This window comes from Panthera tigris, chromosome A2 (genome assembly GCF_018350195.1).
Source record: "Panthera tigris isolate Pti1 chromosome A2, P.tigris_Pti1_mat1.1, whole genome shotgun sequence".
Lineage (NCBI taxonomy): Eukaryota > Metazoa > Chordata > Mammalia > Carnivora > Felidae > Panthera > Panthera tigris.
The window spans coordinates 25,617,984-25,638,187 of record NC_056661.1 but is presented as its reverse complement, the minus strand read 5'-3'; the positions used below and the strand labels follow the sequence as shown (position 1 = coordinate 25,638,187).

At 36.9% G+C, this 20,204-nt stretch overlaps 1 protein-coding gene across 5 annotated transcripts in view; it reads left to right on the top strand.

Annotated features, from left to right (window-relative positions):
* The window catches only part of DENND6A (DENN domain containing 6A), a 64,613-nt gene that overhangs the window by 26,967 nt on the left and 17,442 nt on the right, over positions 1-20,204 (top strand). For 4 of the 5 annotated variants that reach the window (XM_042979226.1, XM_042979228.1, XM_042979229.1 and 1 more), the window contains 8 exons: positions 881-961; positions 2,313-2,418; positions 3,669-3,748; positions 4,808-4,870; positions 5,862-5,917; positions 14,172-14,294; positions 14,821-14,916; positions 17,032-17,126. In XM_042979226.1, coding sequence (XP_042835160.1) covers positions 881-961; positions 2,313-2,418; positions 3,669-3,748; positions 4,808-4,870; positions 5,862-5,917; positions 14,172-14,294; positions 14,821-14,916; positions 17,032-17,126 — 700 coding nt within the window. The remainder of the gene's footprint in view (positions 1-880; positions 962-2,312; positions 2,419-3,668; positions 3,749-4,807; positions 4,871-5,861; positions 5,918-14,171; positions 14,295-14,820; positions 14,917-17,031; positions 17,127-20,204) is intronic. The other variant, XM_042979227.1, reaches the window with a different exon arrangement.

Genomic DNA, 20,204 nt, shown 5'->3' with positions numbered 1-20,204 from the left:
CCTGGCTCTCTAAACCTGGGATGTTTTTGTCTTTGTTTAACTCCTATGCATCCTTCAATGCCCCATTCGAAAACAGCTGCCTCTATGAAATCTTTACTGATCCCCATAGACAGAAGTAATCTCTTCCCTCTTGGCCTCCCTGTAACACTTTGTGGTTTCTTCATAGTGCCTACCTTGAGGTTTGTTTTTGTCCCTCATAGATTGTGGTCTTCTTAAGGAACTATATCTGATGCATCTTTTAACTTCTGTAACACAATGCCTTGTTCAAAGTAGATGGTCAATAAATATTTGTGCAAAGAATAATCAGTTAGGAACTGGGTTAAAGTTTATTTCATTAGGATGTAAAAACTTCTTATGTTTTTTGGAATGTATTTACTTTCAAATTATATTTTGATAAATATTTCGGTGTTTCATTTTTATTAGGTAAAAATAGAACTGATTATGTAACATTTAGATTGGCATTTAACTCCTTTTTTTCTCTCTCAAACTTTTACATTAGGATACTTCATTTTATTAAGACTGACCCTTAACTCATACTTGTAGGCACAATTTAAAAATATACATGTAGCATTGGAGAAAATGTAGAATTTGATTGTTTCCTGACGTCCATTAACTAGTACAGACATGAATAAACAACATAAGCTGAGGAGGTTATAATGGGAAAAATCTGATTTTAGTACTTTAGTTGAAATGATTTCACCTTTGGGCAAGCTCCAAGTTTATATCTGCCAGTTACTGTCATGATTGTGTTGGTGGAAAAGCATAACTAGATCTTTGTGTATATTTCATATCTCAGTTCAGGTTTGTAAAGGAATGTGATGTTAATAATAACAAAAGGATGGCAATATGTATTTTTTTTTATTTGTCACTTCTTTCATAGAAGGATCCTGCTTATTTTTATGGATATGTGTATTTCCGACAAGTTCGAGATAAAAGTCTAAAAAGAGGCTACTTCCAGAAGGTAAATTTCATATGCACTAATAGGGAAATTGTTTTTATATTGTGGCTAGAAAAATAGAAACTGTAGGGATGAATAGTCTTTAAAGTCTTTGATATTTTATCTTTAAACATACTAGAACTTACATTTTTTTTGTTGTTTTTTTAGATTATAGATACCTGTCCCTAGATTTATTTATTTATTTATTTATTTTTTTTAAAGTAGGTCTCATGCCCAGGACCCTGAGATTAAGATGTGAGCTGAGAATCAAGAGTTGGATGCTTAACCAACTGAGCTACCCAGATGCCCCTGTCCCTAGATTTTTAACTGGGATTGAATTTTGCCTTTCTGCTATCTCTGTGCTAGATTCCTGACAGTTATACATATTGTATGAAATTGTTAAAAGCCAAATGAATCTGCTTAATTTCCACATTTTGGGATGAGGAAAAGAATGAACAGATGATTTTTAATATTGTTACAACTAATAAAAGTCTGCAGTATCTTTTTTTGAACAGCTAAGAGTCACTAAATACATCTTAGCAACATCTTAATCATTAGTATTTCCATTCTAAATGTACAGTCATTTTATTTTCTTTAAAAAAAAATTAGGGGCATCTGGCTGGCTCAGTCAGAAGAGCATGCAACTCTTGATGTTGGGTTTGTTAGTTTGAGCCCCACATTGGGTGTAGAAATTACTTAAATTGATTAATTAGTTAATTAAAAAATCCCAATCATCATTAAAAATAATAATTGGTTCTGATTTAATTACAGCTAACAGGGACACACCTTTACCTTTTGTAACTAGAATGTGCCTTGACCACTAATTGATATTGGATGAAAAGGTAAAAAGTAGTTTTCAAGAGAAATAGATGAAAAAATTGGCATAATCCATATCTGAATTGGCCCAACTATAAAGTCAGAGTTTCTAAGTATATGGTTATGATCATTGAAAACTAAAATAACAGCAATCATAGGTCTTAGTTTGAAAAAGCATCACAATTTGCTCTTCCTGTATTAGGAAGAGTTCATCTCACTAATTCCTGGTAGAACTGCTTTGCTAATGACAGTAGTAGCGAGGCCTTGGAAATTATCCATAATATTTGTCTCTTTATAGGAAATTCTTTTTCCTGGAGAGCAGGAGAATCTGTGAATATGCCCTTATGCTCTTAAGGTGTAATAATAAGGTTAAAGGTCTTGCATTCTGCTACTGTAGTTTTATGTAGTTTTTCTTTTAACCGTTTACTGCAAAAACTTTTTTTCAAAATCCACACTCTTTGCTGAATTTAGCTTGTTAGTAATTGATTTTATAAGAAATGACAAATTTAAATTATAATCATCAGGAAAATAAAAAATCATGTTTCTTTTTTCTCTCCAGTCCTTGGTTTTGATCAGCAAACTACCTTACATTCATTTTTTTCATACCGTGCTCAAACAGATAGCACCAGAGTATTTTGAAAAGAGCGAACCTTATTTGGAAGCAGGTAAGTTAAATATTGTGTGACTTAGATACGTTATGAAGGAGTTTTAAAAATTTTCCTGGAAATGGCTGATAAATATAAAGTTGACTTTCTAAAAAATTTAGTTAAGAATTTTAAGGGCTAGGGACACCTAGGTGGCTCAGTCAATTAAGCATCTGACTCTTGATTTCACCTCAGGTCATGATCTCACAGTTCATGAATTCGAGCCCCATGATGGGCTCTGAGCTGACACCACAGAACCTGTTTGGGATCCTCTGTCCCTTTCTCTCTGCCCCTCACCCACTCTCTCTCCCTCTCTCTCAAAATAAATAAATAAACTTAAAAAAATATCTCTTAAAAATTGTTTTAAAAAAGAAGAATTGTAAGGGCTATATGGTAGGAGAGAGATGAAAAGCTATTCTTCATCTTTACCTACAAACACAAAAGACCGTATCTTTTATTATCTCCTTTTGCAGCATAGATGATGCCTATTTATTAGGTTAATGATGAACAAATATGAAGTTGACAGCTCTGCTTCTCAGAGTAGTGTTTAAACAAATCTTTATGTCACTCAATGCAGAGGCCTCTATTGAGTGTTATGTTTTTGTTGCTAATTTGGGTAGTGATGAGTGAATAGGAAAACTCCCTTTCAAAAAATTTATGAACTAGTTTGTATCTTAGAACATAGGTATATTTCAGGGTGCCTGGGTGGCTCAGTTGGTTAAATGTCTGACTCTTGATTTCGGCTCAGGTCATGATCTCATGCATGGTTCATGAATTCAAGCCCCATGTTGGGCTCTGGGCTGACAGTGCGGAGCCTGCTTGGGGTTTCTCTCTCCGTCTCACTCTGTCCCTCCCTCTCTCTTTCTCTCTCTCAAAATAAAACAAATAAACTTAATAAAAAAAAAAAAGAACACAGGTGTATTTCTGGTGAAATACAAGATATTTTCACCACTTTTACTTTTCTGTTACCTTTTTAATTTTTTCTTTTTTTAGTTTTTATTTTATTTTAGAGCAAGAACACGTAAGTGGGGAGAGGGACAGAGGGAGAGAAAGAGAAAGAGAGAAATTGAAGCAGGCTCCATGCTAAGTGCAGAGTGTGATACAGGGCTTGATCCCACGACCCTAGGATCATGACTTGAGCCAAAATCAAGAGTCAGATGCTCAACTGACTGAGCCACACAGGCGCCCCTGGAGTTCTAATGTCTAATGTTTCTTTTTTCATATTTTGCAATTTGAACTTATACTAAGGAAAGATTGTATTATTTTTTCAGCTTGTAATGATGTTGATCGATGGCCTGCCCCAGTGCCAGGGAAGACATTACACCTGCCTATTATGGGGGTTGTAATGAAGGTAATCGCTTTTATTTCATTTGTCTCCTTTTCTAGAGAACTCTAGGAAGTTCATAGATGAGTTTTGCTTTTTAACTTCCTAATAATGTTCAATGTCAATATTGCTGTCATTTGTATGTGAGGAGTTAGAGATCCCACAGTTCATCCTGCTGTATAGAACCATTAGTTACACAACACCAGGGGCTACCTGTCCCATTTCATCCTTAGAGTTTTACACAAGGGTGTCATTCTTGTATAATACATGTGACTGTAAATGCAGCCTTTGAGACTTCTGCAACTCCATGGCCCTCCAGAGATGGGTGGCATTGCAGAATACTTGTAGAGTCAAGTATGAATTAGTAAAAATGGGAAGAAATTAGGAAAGCCATTCGTTCTTAGTAATAAATTTCTTCATGTGTGATGTCAGACCAAACATGTCCATCCCAGGATATGGTGCTTTTATTCAGTTTTCTTTTCTTTTTTTAAAAATGAAATAGCATTTTGCTCTCAGGCTTTGTATGAATGTGCTGTAGTGCTTTTGCAATTCATTTTCAAATTGGACTTATTTTTGGCAATGCTGTGTTTTTAGATGTACTTACTTCTGTAGGATGTGTTCTGTTTTTTTCCCTGGGAGATTATCAAAGTGGTACTCTTAGCTCTGGGTTGTGAGTTCTCATGGTTTCCTGTGAGATTTATCCCATAATTTGGCAAGCTTGAGAGGGTGTGTTTGGGTGTGTGTATATTAATGAAGCAAAGAATGGAACAATAAATAGGAAGCAGTATGAAGTTGATGCTCTTTTTCTGTTTTTCAGCACATTTGCTTCTCAGTGAGTTAGTGATTTCCATGTGTATGGGAATATGGAGACATTGGTTCACTTACCTTCTGCTGTGACTAAAGATAAATAAGACTGTAGTTTTAAAATCTGATATAAATACTTTGTTTTTATGGATTTTTATGCATTGCTGAGTGTACTGTTTTAGTGGTAAGAGTGTTTCTGATCCCTCGTTGTAGTGGGAGTCGCAAACCATATAAAGGACATTCTTTTATAGCCAAAGTTAATTTCTTCTCTGTCTCTTCAAGGTACGGATTCCCACATGTCATGACAAGCCTGGGACAACTCAAATAGCACAGTTAACTCAGCAGGTAGTGTGGTACTGTGGTAGAATAATCCAGCATATATAGTCTCTTTAACAGAATTCTTAAACTAGCAACTATAGAGCTTCTTGGGTTTATGATATATTTCTGAATATTACTGAAATATCCCATTAAATAATTTTGTAATAAATTGATAATAAACTTTCTAATGTTTCTCAGATTGTTTTTCTTGTTTGTTATCTAGCAGACACTGGAGAACTCAATTTATAATGTAACTGTGAGGACTAGGGGAAAGTACATAAAACCTCTTACCTTCTTAGAAGAATGGTCAACAGGCTTTTGTTTTTAGGAAACTCAGTCAAAGGATTCTTTAGTTATGATTGCTTTTCATTTCCCCCACAGTCACATCTGTTCATGGGTAGGGTTGAAGTTTTTGGTTTTTTTAAAATTTTTTTTAAATGTTTTTATTTATTTTTGAGACAGAGAGAGAGAGAGCATGAGCAGGGGAGGGGCAGAGAGAGAGGGAGACACAGAACCTGAAGCAGGCTCCAGGCTCTGAGCTGTCAGCACAGAGCCAGACGTGGGGCTTGAACTCACAGATTGTGAGGTTATGACCCGAGCTGAAGTCAGCCTCTCAACCGACTGAGCCACCCAGGCGCCCCGGTTGAAGTTTTTATTTGAAATGTTTTAACTGGTATATCAACACTCCCATTGTTTGAATTGAATTTAAATAGAAAGCAGTAGGAAAACTAATTTTTCCTGTTATATACATATATCAACTGGTATAATGCAGTTGTGAATTAATCTGTCCTCTGACTCTTAGATTAATGTTTTATCCAAGGAATCTGTCATCCTTGAGCTTCTGCTGTGTTAGGAGAGATTGCTAAGGCCCAATCTCTTTGTGGCTGCTCCTGGAGGAAGAGAATCTTAAAAGATAGGGCAATATGGCTTATTGATCACAAGATAGATAGGCATTTTTAAAAAATGAATTTCTGTAAATTTTAGTGATATCTTCTGTATTTTTTCTCTTTTATCTCAGGCAGACACACATATATCTGTTATTTTACCTACTGTTCATGAGGTGGATCTTTTCAGGTAAATTTTATTAAGTGCCTTTCCTCCTTTGCTTTGTGATATTGTTTTTAATTTCTTTAGAAAATGAATGTTCTTAAATGTGGAAAAAACTGGAAAAAAACAGTCATTATGTTTCACAGGTTATAAATCAATGGTTCATCCCTAATGCATGTTACGAACTTTGATGATTAGGGAAATTTGGATGTGGATTGGCTATTACGTGGTAGAAACAAATTATTTTTTGTTTGGTTTGGTGTGAGAATGGTATTGTAATGATGTAAGAAAATAGACTTGATTTTTAAAGATGAATTTTTAACTATTTTGAAGTGAAATGTCATGAGATTTGTGTTTTATTTTAAAATACTTCAGTAAGGGGTGCCTGGGTGGCTCAGTTGGTTAAGTGTCTGACTTCGGCTCAGGTCACGATCTCACGGTCCGTGGGTTCAAGCCCTGTGTTGGGCTCTGTGATGACAGCTTGGAGCCTGGAGCCTGCTTCGGATTCTGTGTCTCACTCTTCTTTCTGCCCCTCCCCTGCTCGTGCTCTGTCTCTCTCTCTCTCTCTCTCTCTCTCTCTCAAAAACAATAAATAAACATTAAAAAAATTTTTTTTAAATATTTACTAGGAAGTGTCCAGCTAGCTTAGTTGGTAGAGCCTGAGACTTAAAATACGTCCGTAAGAAAAAAATTAATGAAGTAAAAATGGTAAAATATTGTTAACTCTAGATGATAGGTAAATGGGGGTTCTTACACTACTGCCTTTGTTTTTCTGTATGTTTGAAGCTTTTTAAAATGCAAAATAAAAAAAGAATCTAGCACATAAAAAAGAACAGGGAAAAGTACCAATGCCTGTGCCTTACCCAGGGCAGCTGAATAGAAATCTCTGGATTAGTGCCCAAGTTCCAGCTCCTGGGTAGATCTGCTTGGCTTGAGAAACCACTGCTGTTGCAGAGCAGTTATTAAATAGTAATACATGCAATTGGGAGTCATGTGAAAGGCTTAGAATGGGATTTTTGGTTTGGGGTGTATGTGGAATTTTGTGTATGTGTGACCTTTAAACTACATGGAATACTACTTCAGAGGATGATTAGTTCTATATGCTTGATTTGTTTTATACACTTGGCCCTAGCACAGCCTATTAATCCCACTTCTAGGAATTTATCCTGTAAAAATGAAAGCATACATCCTCACAAAGACCTATATGCAAATGTTTATAGCAGCTCTATTCATACCAGCCTAAAACCAGAAACTGCATTTGTCCATAAGCTGGTAAATGGATAAACAAATGTGATTCTTACATGTGTGTGGAATACTACTTAGCAGTTAAAAAAAGACAGCACTATTGATACAGCCAGCAACATAGGTGACTCTCAGAAGTGTTATGTTTGGCAAAAGGAACCAGATTTTAAAGAGCTACTTACTCAGTGACTCCATTTATAGATATTCTAGAAAAGGGACAGAAATCAGCTCAGTGGTTGCCTGGAGGGTGGGAGAGGGAAATTGAGTAAAAGGGGATGAGGGAATTTTTGGAGTGATGGAAGTGTTTTATATCTTTGCTAAGTGTAAATGTTTCTGTATGTAAATGATAAATCTTTTTTTTAAATTTTTTTAAATTTATTTTTGAGAGAGAGACAGAGTGAGAAGGGGCAGAGAGAGAGGGAGACAAGGAATCTGAAGCAGGCTCCAGGCTGTGAGCTGTCAGCACAGAGCCCGATGCGGGGCTCGAACTCACGAACCGTGAGATCATGACCTGAGCTGACGTCTGGCGTTTAACTGACTAAGCCACCCAGGCACCCCCGTAAATGATAAATCTTAAAAACAAATTGATTTTCTTTTAAAACATTTTTAATGTTTATTTATTTTGAGAGAGAGAGAGAAAAAACATGCAAGCGGAGTAGGGGCAGAGAGAGAGGGAGACAGAAAATCCAAAGCAGGCTCTGCACTGTCAGCGCAAACCCGGATCCAGGGCTCAAACTCACAAGTCGGACTCTCAACCAACTGAGCTACCCAGGCACCCTCAAATTGATTTTCTTTTAAAAAATTAAATGTTGTAGCATTCTTAGAATAAAGAGGAGAAGTGCCCCCAAATACATGAATAATTATTACAGGAAAAATACACTAAGAAGGATCCATACTGTTAGTAGTTTTGATACTTCATTCGTTTAGGAATAAGTGAAGAACTGGCACAAGTTGATATAGAATTTGATTACCAGACTTGTTTTCTTTTGAACTGCTGAGTTTATCAGTTATCTTTGCTTTCATGGCAATTAATTATTCCTACCACTAACACTTTTTATTAGCATATATCTTTTCTCCTGATTATGAATGACATGTTATTGTTTTTAAAGTAGGACAAGTTAGTGTGTTGTTCTTTTAATTCTTGTTGCTCAGGAGGTGAGAAAATGGAAACTTGAACAATAATAGTCCCACACAGAGACAGCACTGCACCGAGCATTTAACATCTGATGTTCAGATTAGTGCTTCGTCCATGATGGCACTCTTCACTTTGTTTGTGGAGAGCTTACATTGTACATTTATTCCTGTGAATAAGAGTTTAAATGTTTATCATTATATTGAAGGTGATATTTTTATACCCACCATTAGCTTGAGAGCAAAGGAAAGAGACCTGGAAAGATGTTTGGAGCTGAGTGCCAGAGATGCAGTTGAGTGTAAGGACTTGTCCCCCTCCTTCTACCAAGTCAAGGCTTGTTAAACTACCACGTATCCATGGACCATGGCTTTTGTTTCAGCCCTCTCAATCATGTACATAGTCTTCGCATTCAGTTTTTAAGTTGGGCTTAGAATTGAGGAATGGTTTTCTGTTGAAAGAAATGGACATTCTCTTGCCTGGAGTCAAGGACGTTTTACCTAATGATACCTGCTGTTGGTTCTTCATGCAGCAGGAGGCATATCAGTGATGTGTTGTCATCTTCCTCTTTGCCCTCATCTTGAGAATGAGCCGTCTTGGCTTTCTACCCCACTGGCAGGATAGGTAACAGTTATGAGTGTTTTTGTGTTTCAAAGAATGTAAAAGTCTATTACTATTACTACATAAAATCTGATGTGTCTGATGCTCTTTGATAGATGTTAGTTTAATTTTCAAGATTATAATAACATGGTATATCTTTCTGAAAAAGGTTGAAACCTTTATCTAGTTATTTATGTATGTATCTATTTATTCATTTATTTATCTATTTGGAGTAAGTTTCTCATTTTTGCCAGAGGATGGCTTTTGGCAGGGGTGGGGAGCAGTAGAGCTTAGCATAAAGCATGCCACTCCAGAGTGGAGATACAAAAATAATACTGAAAAAATATCCTATGATTTTCCTACAGAACTCTCATTTTAGTAATTTTACACTGCAGTTAATTAGACACATACCATCAATATTTATTAAAGTTCGAGCTGGAGATAGGTTTCTTTCTTGAATATTTAATACTTATCTCCCCTAATAAAAGTACTTTATATAATAGATATTTCTAATGTACTATAATTTCATAGAATGCTTCATCTTATAACTGTACTTGCTGTCTGTTTTTGCCCTTACTGAGAATATATTACAATGCTTGTGAGAAAACATAATTTCTAGCTTTAATGCCTTAAGGGCATCCCACTATTAAATGTATACTTACCCACATACACACACTTGCCACTTTTCTGTAAATTTGTGATTGTTTCAAAATTATATATATATATAAATATGTTTATATTTATAAATGTATATGTGTATACATGCATATAGATAGTTGAAACAATCATAAATTTACAGAAAAGTAGTAAGTATAATATAGAAAACTTTCTTCCTTGAACCAGTGGATAGTCATTTGAAGACCTGATGTTCCCATCATCTCTGAATACTTTAGAGTCTATTTCCTACAAGTAAGGATATAATGCAGCCATCAAAATTGGGAAGTTAACATTGATAATATTATTTAATTCAGATGTCACCAGTTGTCACAATACTAGTTCAGAATTTTCTGTTGCATTTCCTTGTCCTGTCTCTTCTGTCTCTCTTTCAGTCTGGAATAGATCTTCAAGTCTTCTTTTCATACACCTAAGCTTCTTGTGGTTACAAGACAGTTATTTTGCAGGAAATCCCTGAGTTTAGGTCTGTCTGGGATTTACTCAAAATTAGATTCAAGCTCTGCATGTTTGACATGGAGGTAGCTTGCGTTATTACTGGTGACGTTTACTTTGTGGTATTCTCCGAGCTTCTTGATTGGTAGTTACTCGTTTTCTTTTTGTGAATAAGTATTTTGTGGGGAGGCACTTTGAAACTATGTATATGAGTTATTTATTGCTGTGTAATAAATTACCCCAATATTTAGAGGCTTGAGAGAACAAATAGTACTTCACACACTTTCTGAGGGTTAGGAATCTGGGAATGGCTTAGCTAGATGGTTCTAGCTCTAAATCTCTTATGAAGTTGCAGTCAAGATACCAGCTAGGGTTTTAGTGATTTGGACAAATGGGGCATGAGGATCTGTTTCCCTAAAAGGCTTACTTGGCTGCTGGGTGGAGGTCACCGTTTCTTGTGGATTTTAGCAGGAGCCTCATTTCTAGCCATGTGGACCGGCCCATAGGGCAAGTTGAATGTTCTCACAGTATTGGGCAGGTGATCTGAGAGAAGGCAGAAGCCAAAATGTCTTTTATGACCCAGCCTTCAAAATTGCACATTGTTGCTTTACCTTATTCTGTTTGTTACATGTAAACCAATAACGTAGCCCACAGCTAAGAGGGGGAGGATTGGGCTCCCATGTTTTTGTTGTTGTTGTTGTTGTTGTTGTTTTTTAAATGTTTATTTTTAAGGGGGGTGGGGAGGGAGACAGAGCAGGGTTGGGGGAGGGGCAGAAAGAGAGGGAGACACAGAATCCAAAGTAGGCTCCAGGCCCTGAGGTGTCAGCTCAGAACCTGACACAGGGCTCTAACCCATGAACTGCAAGATCATGACCTGAACTGAAGTTGGATGCTTAACCACTTAACCAACTGAGCCGCTAGGCTTCCATGTCTTAAAAGGAGTGTCAAAGAATTTGTAGAAATATTTTAAATCATTACATTGTGTATATTTTATGGGCTGTTGTTTTTTTCTGTTTTATTCAATAGGTTATTAAAATCCATTATTCTCATTTGGTGTTCCAGTTGTCCCCAGTTTGGCCAATGACACTTGTCTTCAAGTTGGCCTCTGTTTTGTTTTGTTTTGTTTTTTTACATATCCTTGTCATTCTTTAAACATTTCCTTCTTTTTTTTTTTTAAAGTCTATTCATTTATTTTTGAGAGAGAGAGAGAGCACAAGTGGGGGTGGGGTGAGGGCAGAGAGAGAGAGAGAGAGAGAGAGAGAGAGAGAGAGAGAATCCTAAGCAGGCTCTGCACTGTCAGCACAGAGCCTGATGTAGGCTCAAATTCATGAACCATGAGACCGTGACCGGAGCCGAAACAAAGAGCTGGACACTTAACTGACTGAGCCACCCAGGCACCCTGAAACACTTCCTTGCTTTCTAGTATAAAATGTGCCAAGCTTATCTTTTTTTTTTAATTAAAAAAAGATATATAATTCACATACCATAGTATTCGCTCTTTTAAAATATACAATTCACTGGTTTTTACTGTATTTCACAAAGTTGTGCAATCATTACTGCTATCTAGTTCTAGAACATTTTCATCACTTCAGAAAGTAACCCTGTACCCAGTGGCAGTTATTCCCCATTCTCTCTCCCCTACCAGCCTCTGGGAACCACTAATCTACTTTCTATCTCCATCGATTAGCCTCTTTGGGGCATACCATATAAATAGAATCCAAAAATACGTAGCTTTTTGTGTCTGCTTACACTTAGCAAATCATTTCCATGGTTTATCCATGCAGTAGCCTGAATCATTATTTGATTCACTTTATGATGTTCTGTTGTGTGGATATCACATTTTATTTATCCATTAATTCACTGAAGGATATTTGGATGGTTTCTACTTTTTGGCTGTTACATATGATGCTACTACGAACATTTGTATATAAGCTTTTGCGTGGACCTATGTTTTCTTGGGTGCCAAGATTTTCTTGTATTTTTTCTTCCTTAGCCCTGGAATCACCCATTTCTTCGAAAAGCCTTCACTTTTTTTAGTGGAGAATAGGATTCAGAAGCCAAAATCTGGGTACTGGTTGAGCTCATTGCTATTGGAATATCACTGATTTTAGGCCCTCTCAGTGGACAGAGCTAGGGAGTATACATATATATATATACACATACATACATATATATTTGTAAAGGGATGCATATGTACCTACTCATATATAATACGTATACATTTTTGCGTATGTATTTCTATATCTGTATATATTGAAAACCCTAAAGTCACACCAGTACCCCCAATTCCAATCCTACAAGACAAGGTTCACTCTAGTTTTCTTTCTATATTGGTATTTCTTTTCCCTTTGTGAGGAACTACCTCCTGTTATTCTTAATTTATTTACTTATTTGATCAGTCCTTGTTAGTAACCAGTATCTCATCGCTGCTTAAACCCTCTCCTCCGTGCAGATGACTTTCTTACCCAACTTAGGCTCTGACACTCCACACCCACCTGCCCTTCATAGATACCCTTCCTCAACCTTCTCAGGCTGTGCTCCATGCCAGATTCCCCCCACGTGGTTATGCTCCTACCCCAGTTAGGCTTCTGTATTGCACATTTAGGCCCCCTATCCATATGCTTGCTTGTGCTCTGGCTCCCGATGTTAGGCCAACCCCCAGAGGAAAGCCCTCCTTACCCTACAGTGCTCCTATACCTCATCCCAGACCACCTCTCCATGCACACACCCTATTCCCCCTGCTCTTACATTCTACCGTGGACAACTTCAACACACTCTGGCTCTGACACTTCATACCAGGCTGCCCCTCCAGGCCCCTCACACTTCTTGGCCTGTCATCTCAAACCAGATCACCTTCACACATGTACACCTTCCTCACCACGTTTGGGTTCCAGCAGCCCCACAGCAAGTCACCTTCTCCATGTGAACGTCTCCCTTATCTCACATAAGCCCTCACACCTTGCTCTGAGCCATCATGTCTTCGTTTCTCTCCTGGCAGAGATGCCTACCATGCACCATGTTCTGTTTTAGGATTGAATTGTTTAGGAAAGGAAGAGGAAGAAGAGCTCGTTTGTCTTATCCTTGAACTGTTTATTATTTTGCTTTGGGTGTTTTTGCACTTCCTTCACATTTGTATTCTTGCCTTTGAATAGTTAAAACTAAATTTCCCTAATTTCCATTCCACAAATCTGTTTTATATTTTTGCATGTAAGCTTTTTTTTTTCTTTCTTTCCTTCTTGTTTAATTTTTTTTGTTTTCTTCAAAATATTTACACTAGAAATTCAGATGCAAGAAAGCAATATTAATGAAATAGGTCTACCATATGGTACAATTTAATAATTACTTTATATGCTTTTATTATTTGTCAGTCATTCTGTGTGTCAATATGTTGCATTTCATTTTCTAAAAATTGGAATCAGTCAAATTGATATGGTTTTTAATGTGGACAAAAGAGACTTTCTTTCTGCCTTTCTTTGTTTTTGTGTGTATATATGTTTTTAATTGGGTAGATTGATTATGATTTTTATAAATAGATAAGTTTTTTTTCCTCCAATCTAGTAGGAAAAGTTGTTACCCTAATGGAAGAAATTACTAAATAAGTAAAAGTTACCAAATGTCTGAAGCTGAGTAGTGTGCCAGAGCTCTGTTCTGATAGGCTTCCATCTAGTTCCAGGGCTACTATAAAAATATGCAGCATTTCTGTAAGGGAAGGATCTGCCCAGGAAATCATTCTGTTGTTTGGCCTTCAAACTCCCCCTTGTGATTTGTTTCCATCATTTTTTAACATTGAATGCCTTGGCTCTTAAATTAATTACATCCAATAAATATCCTTTGGAAAATTGATTTTTCTTGTTTTCTTCAAAATTTTACAACAGAAATTCAAATGTAAGAAAGCAATATTGATGAAATAAATCTACCATATGGTATAATTTAATAATTATTTTATGTGCTTTTATTATTTGTCAGCCATTCTGTGTCAATATATCACATTTCATTTTCTAAAACTTGGAATGAGTCAAATTGATATGTTTTTTTATGTGGACTAAAGAGACTTATGCATCACCGTATTCTAAATGAATTTGTATGTCACAACAAGGTACAAATAGCTGGAAGAATTTATATCAGTATGAAGTTTTTAGAATGATTAAGAACTTAAAAAACAGGGTTGGAAAATAATACTTCTACCATATAAACACCTTTTAGGTGTTTCTGCCCAGTTTTCCTTCATAGTCAGATGCTTTGGGAGCTGGTCCTGTTGGGGGAGCCCCTCGTGGTCATGGCACCGTCACCATCAGAGTCGTCAGAGACTGTATTGGCACTTGTGAAGTGAGTATATTTGGTTCCTGATGGTGATAGTTGCAGCATTTTTCCATCTGTGTTATGTTTGCACACTCATTGTACTGATCCAGACAACACCTCTCTTATAAGAAGGGTGCTCATTATAGCCCCGTTTCATGGATGAGATAAGTAATTCATGCTCTAGGAGGGCTGGAACCATGGGGGGTTTTTTTGCTTTGATTGATTGAACAAGAAACATTCATTCACTTATGCAAAGTTGGTACCTGACAACTTTGCATGAATGGTCAGTGTCTAGTAAAAGACATGTAACTAGGGAATGGTAATGCCAGAATTTCAACCCATCTTCTGCCCCAAGTCCTGTGTTCTTTCAATACTCCATTCCATATTATTATGTATTTCCATTTGTCTTTCTGATTTCCTGAAATAAGTTTGCTGTTTACTGAAATAAGTAATCCCATGTGGGTATACTGTGTGTTATTGATGTTTTATAGTTATTGAGTAGGGCCTTTAATTTCTGTGTCCTTTGTTTAAAATGTTCTTCTTTCCTCCACAGCTGTATTTCTCCATTAAAGTACTTCAGTGACTTCCGACCTTACTTCACTATTCATGATAGCGAATTCAAAGAATATACTACTCGTACTCAAGCCCCGTGAGTAAACAAAATAATTTTTATTGACCAAGTATTTCCTATATAACCAAATTATGTCAAATTAAATTTTGAACTCATTGGCATCTTGATTTTGTAAAGGAAGGTTTGAGGAACTGCTTGTAATACTTCTACATGTCAAGGGTCAAACTTGTTTTCTTTTCAATGATTTTATTTATTAGTGGAGGATGTATTGTCATCAATAGCCATCTGATTATACTTTGAGTTCTGTTTTCTTGCCTTCTGTTATCTCTTGTTGCTCTATAACTTCCTTTTCCTTCTTCTTCGTTGAATTGGCATGGAAACATCAAAATTCTTCCCAATATATTAAAGGGAAAAAATTATCTTACCCTTTCCCCCTTAGCTCCTGCTCTATTGCTTACCTTCTTTTCATAGTGAAATTTCTAGAATAACAACAACAACAAGAAATCTCCACGTACTGTCTCTACTTCTTGGCTTTCTGGTTACTTCTCAGTCCATTGCAGGTTGATTTCTTTTTTATTTTTCAAGTTTATGTATTTACTTTGAGAGAGAGTGCACATGCTTGTGTGAGTGGGAGAGGGACAGAGAGAGAGGGAGAGAGAAAGAATCCCAAGCAGGCTCTGTGCTGTCAGTGTGGAGCCAAACGTGGGGCTCGATCTCACAATTGTGAGATTATGACTTGAGCCAATACCAGGAGTCAGACACTTAACTGACTGAGCCACCCAGGCACCCACAGGTTGATTTCTCCACTTCCACTGAAGTCAGAGTCATCAAGACCCTCCCACTGCCCAACCCTGTGCACACATTATTGTCCTATTTTCCCTGCCTTCTCTTTCTTAATAACATTTAAGCTGTTGAACTTGAAAGCATTTTAATCTTTGACACCACTCTCACCTGTCTGCCTGGTGGTGCATCTCAGTCCCCTGTGCAGATGTCTCTGTCTCTGCCAGCACGTTAAGTGTTGGTGTTCTCCAGCACTGTGTTCTGGGATCTGATTTCACACTGATGATTCTTTCTGAGCTATCTTATCTCTACCCACAGACTCTGTTAACACCTGTATACCAATGACTGAAATTTATCTGCCTAGCCCAGATCTTTGCAAGGTGCAGACCTATATGTCCAGGGTTTTGTTGTTGTTTTTTATCACTTTACCACCTAGGTATATTAATGGCAACTGAAACTAAACATGTACAAACTGAATTCTTTCTGTCTTCTTGTTTTCTTCCCTAAACCCATGCTCCTTCCTATTTTCATGAATGGTAAAATTGTCATAAATTTCTCCTTCTTTATATGCCCCACATCAAATTTTACCAAATTCTGTCAATTTAACACCATAAAATATCTCTCATAATAACATTTGTTATCTTCTTCCAAAAGTCTATTCTCAGCCTAACTGTCTCCAGTCTTTGTCATGTCTGCTGTTGCTTTTCCTAAATCTCTTACCGTCTTTGTAGGACACCTTCCAGATTTCCTAGAGTGATCTTCCTACATTTTCATTCATGTGGCATCCTTCCGCTTGGTTCTCTATTAGCTTTTGTTTGCCTACAAGATTTCTAAACTTCTTAGCATATTAACTTGGTACTTAATAATCTGGCCAGCATCCAGCCATCTACCTTCATTTCTAACTCACTCATCATTCTTGCTTTGTGCTGTAGAAATACTGAGCTATTTGTAGTTCTTCAGGCACTCCACCATCTCATTTCATTGCTTTGCACATATTAGTTATTCTCCTGCATCACCTTTACCTCCCTTATCCATTTGGGAAAGAACTTCTGTGCATCTTTCATATCTTTGTGCAAATGTCATCTCTTTAGTGAAGCTGTCTTTTAATCCTCTTGATAGATACAGTTTCTCCTTTGTAATTATTGTATGTTTGATACCCCCATCACCATTTTCTAATCTGTGGCATTGTGATTAGGTATGCATACGTTTCTTCCTGTATGCTTTTAGGAAGACCATGTCTTTCCATCTTTACTTGTCTAGGGCTAAACATGGTGCCTGGCATCTAGTTGTTATGTAATGCATGGAGTGAAGGAAAAGATAATCTGTTGTTCAATCTAAAGAAATTATAAACTATTCTTCACTGATGGAGCATTTGTCTTTTTCTCACTTTGTTTCTGTTTTGTTTTTATGTAGGCCCTCAGTCATATTAGGAGTAACCAACCCTTTTTTTGCAAAAACACTCCAGCATTGGCCACACATTATTCGAATAGGAGACCTTAAACCTGCAGGTAAAGTATAAACTCAGTGTTCTGTTTTTACTATGTAATGTGGCTAAGCAGGATAATTTCTTCCTCTTTGTTTATAAACTCTTGATTACTTTTTAATTATGTTTATGGTAACCTTTTTGGAGGCAGACTGCATAAAGGCCTTAAGAGAAGAGCGTAGTAACTTCCCACTAAAATTATGTAACCCATCATGTTCTCCTATTAACAAATGTACTTCTAGTGTTATAAACGTGGAATGAATTATAACAAAATGAAACCTTAAAAATTTGAGCTACTTTTTGTATACATATAAACCCAATTAAATGGGGATTTCCAATACTGTTTGAATAAAACCTTGTAGAAGCTTGAATTATTCAACTTGGCACAAAATTCTCTGCTAGGTTTCAAAACCAGTATTATACAATTTCTGTGGCACTGGTACTAATTAAGGAAGTGGTCAAAGGTGCCTTCCTTGAGGAAAAGATATATAGTATTTTGCTAATGGTAACAATTTAGTAACTGTATTTCTTTTATTATTATTATTTTTTAAAGGAACAGTGTTAATTTATTGGAAGGGTGTAAGCTGGACCTACATTGCCAATGTTGAGTTGATAGTAGAGAGCTGGGTCTCTCTCTTTTTTTTTTTAAGGTTTATTTATTTTTTTTACTTTCTATAATTTATTTATTTATTATAATTTACATCCAAGTTAGTTAGCACATGGTGCAACAATTTCAGGAGTAGATTCCTTAATGCCCCTTGCCCATTTAGCCCATCCTCCTCCCACAACCCCTCCAGTAACCCTCTGTTCTCTATATTTAAGAGTCTCTTATGTTTTGTCCCTCTCCCTGTTTTTAATTATTTTTGCTTCCCTTCCCTTATGTTCATCTGTTTTGTCTCTTAAAGTCCTCAGATGAGTGAAGTCATATGATGTCTTTCTCTGACTAATTTCACTTGGCATAATACCGTCTAGTTCCATCCACATAGCTGTGAATGGCAAGATTTCATTCTTTTTGATTGCCAAGTAATACTCCATTGTGTATATATACCATATCTTCTTTATCCATTCTTCCATCGATGGACATGTGGGCTCTTTCCATACTTTGGCTATTGTTGACTGCACTGCTATAAACATTGGAGTACATGTGCCCCTTCGAAACAGTATACCTGTATCCCTTGGATAAATACCTAGTAGTGAAGTTGCTGGGTCGTAGGGTAGTTCTATTTTTAATTTTTTGAGGGAACTCCATACTGTTTTCCAGAGTGGCTGCACCAGTTTGCATTCCTACCAGCAGTGCCAAAGAGATCCTCTGTCTCCGCATCCTCACCAACATCTGTTGTTGCCTGAGTTGTTAATGTTAGCCATTCTGACAGGTGTGAGGTGGTATCTCATTGTGGTTTTGATTTGTATTTCCCTGGTGATGAGTGATGCTGAGCATTTTTTCATGTGTCGGTTGGCCATCTGAATGTCTTCCTTGGAGAAGTGTCTATTCATGTCTTTTGCCCATTTCTTCACTGGATTATTTGTTATTTGCGTGTTGAGTTTGATAAGTTCTTTATAGATTTTGGGTACTAACCCTTTATCTGATATGTCGTTTGCAAATATCTTCTCCCATTCCGTTGGTTGCCTTTTAGTTTTGCTGATTGTTTCCTTCGCTGTGCAGAAGCTTTTTATTTTGATGAGGTCCCAATAGTTCATTTTTGCTTTTGTTTCCCTTGCCTCCGGAGATGTGTTGAGTAAGAAGTTGCTGCGGCCGAGGTCAAAGAGGTTTTTGCCTGCTTTCTCCTTGAGGATTTTGATGGCTTCCTGTCTTACATTGAGGTCTTTCATCCACTTTGAGCTTATTTTTGTGTATGGTGTAAGAAAGTGGTCCAGGTTCACTTTTTTCTGCATGTCGCTGTCCTGTTTTCCCAGCACCATTTGCTGAAGAGACTGTCTTTATTCCATTGGATATTCTTCCTGGTTTGTCAAAGATTAGTTGGCCATACCTTTGTGGGTCCATTTCTGGGTTCTCTGTTCTGTTCCATTGATCTGAGTGTCTGTTTTTGTGCCAGTACCATACTGTCTTGATGATTAAATCTTTGTAATATATCCTGAAGTCCAGGATTGTGATCCTCCAGCTTTGGTTTTCTTTTTCAAGATTGCTTTGGCTGTTCGAGGTCTTTTCTGGTTCCATACAAATTTTAGGATTGTTTGTTCTAGCTCTGTGAAGAATGCTGGTGTTATCTTAATAGGTATTACATTGAATATGTAGATTGCTTCGGGTAGTATTGACATTTTAACATTTGTTCTTCCTATCCAGAAGTATGGAATATTTTTCCATTTTTTTGTGTCCTCTTCAATTTCTTTCATAAGCTTTCTATAAGCTTTCATAAGCTTTCATAAGTTTTCAGTGTATACATTTTTCACCTCTTTGGTTAGATTTATTCCTAGATATTTTATGGTTTTGGATGCAATTGTAAAGGGGATCAATTCCTTGATTTCTCTTTCTGTCGCTTCATTATTGGTGTATAGGAATGCAACTGATTTCTGTGCATTGATTTTATAGCCTGTGACTTTGCTGAATTCATGGATCAGTTCTAGCATTTTTTGGTGGAATCTTTTGGGTTTTCCATATAGAGTATCATATCATCTGCAAAGAGTGAAAGTTTGACCTCCTCCTGGCTGATATGGATGCCTTTTATTTCTTTGTGTTGTCTAATTGCTGAAGCTAAGACTTCCAATAATATGTTGAATACCAGTGGCAAGAGTGGATATCCCCTGTCTTGTTCCCGACCTCAGGGAGAAAGCCTGAAAATATTTTTAAATAATGTTATGATGTGTTACTTTTAAAGACTTCTTTTAGTATACACAGGTGTGGTTTTTTTTTTTAATTTTTTAAGTTTATGTATTTATTTTGAGAGAGAGAGAGCAAGAGAGAGCAGAGAGGGCCAGAGAGAAAGGAGAGAGAAAGAATCTCAAGCAGGCTCTGCACTGTCAGCATGGAGCCCGACGCAGGGCTCTGATCCCACTAACTGTGAGATCATGACCTGAGCAGAGATCAAGAGTCGGCCGCTTAACCCACTGAGCCACCGGGTGCCCCTACACAGGTATATTTGAACTA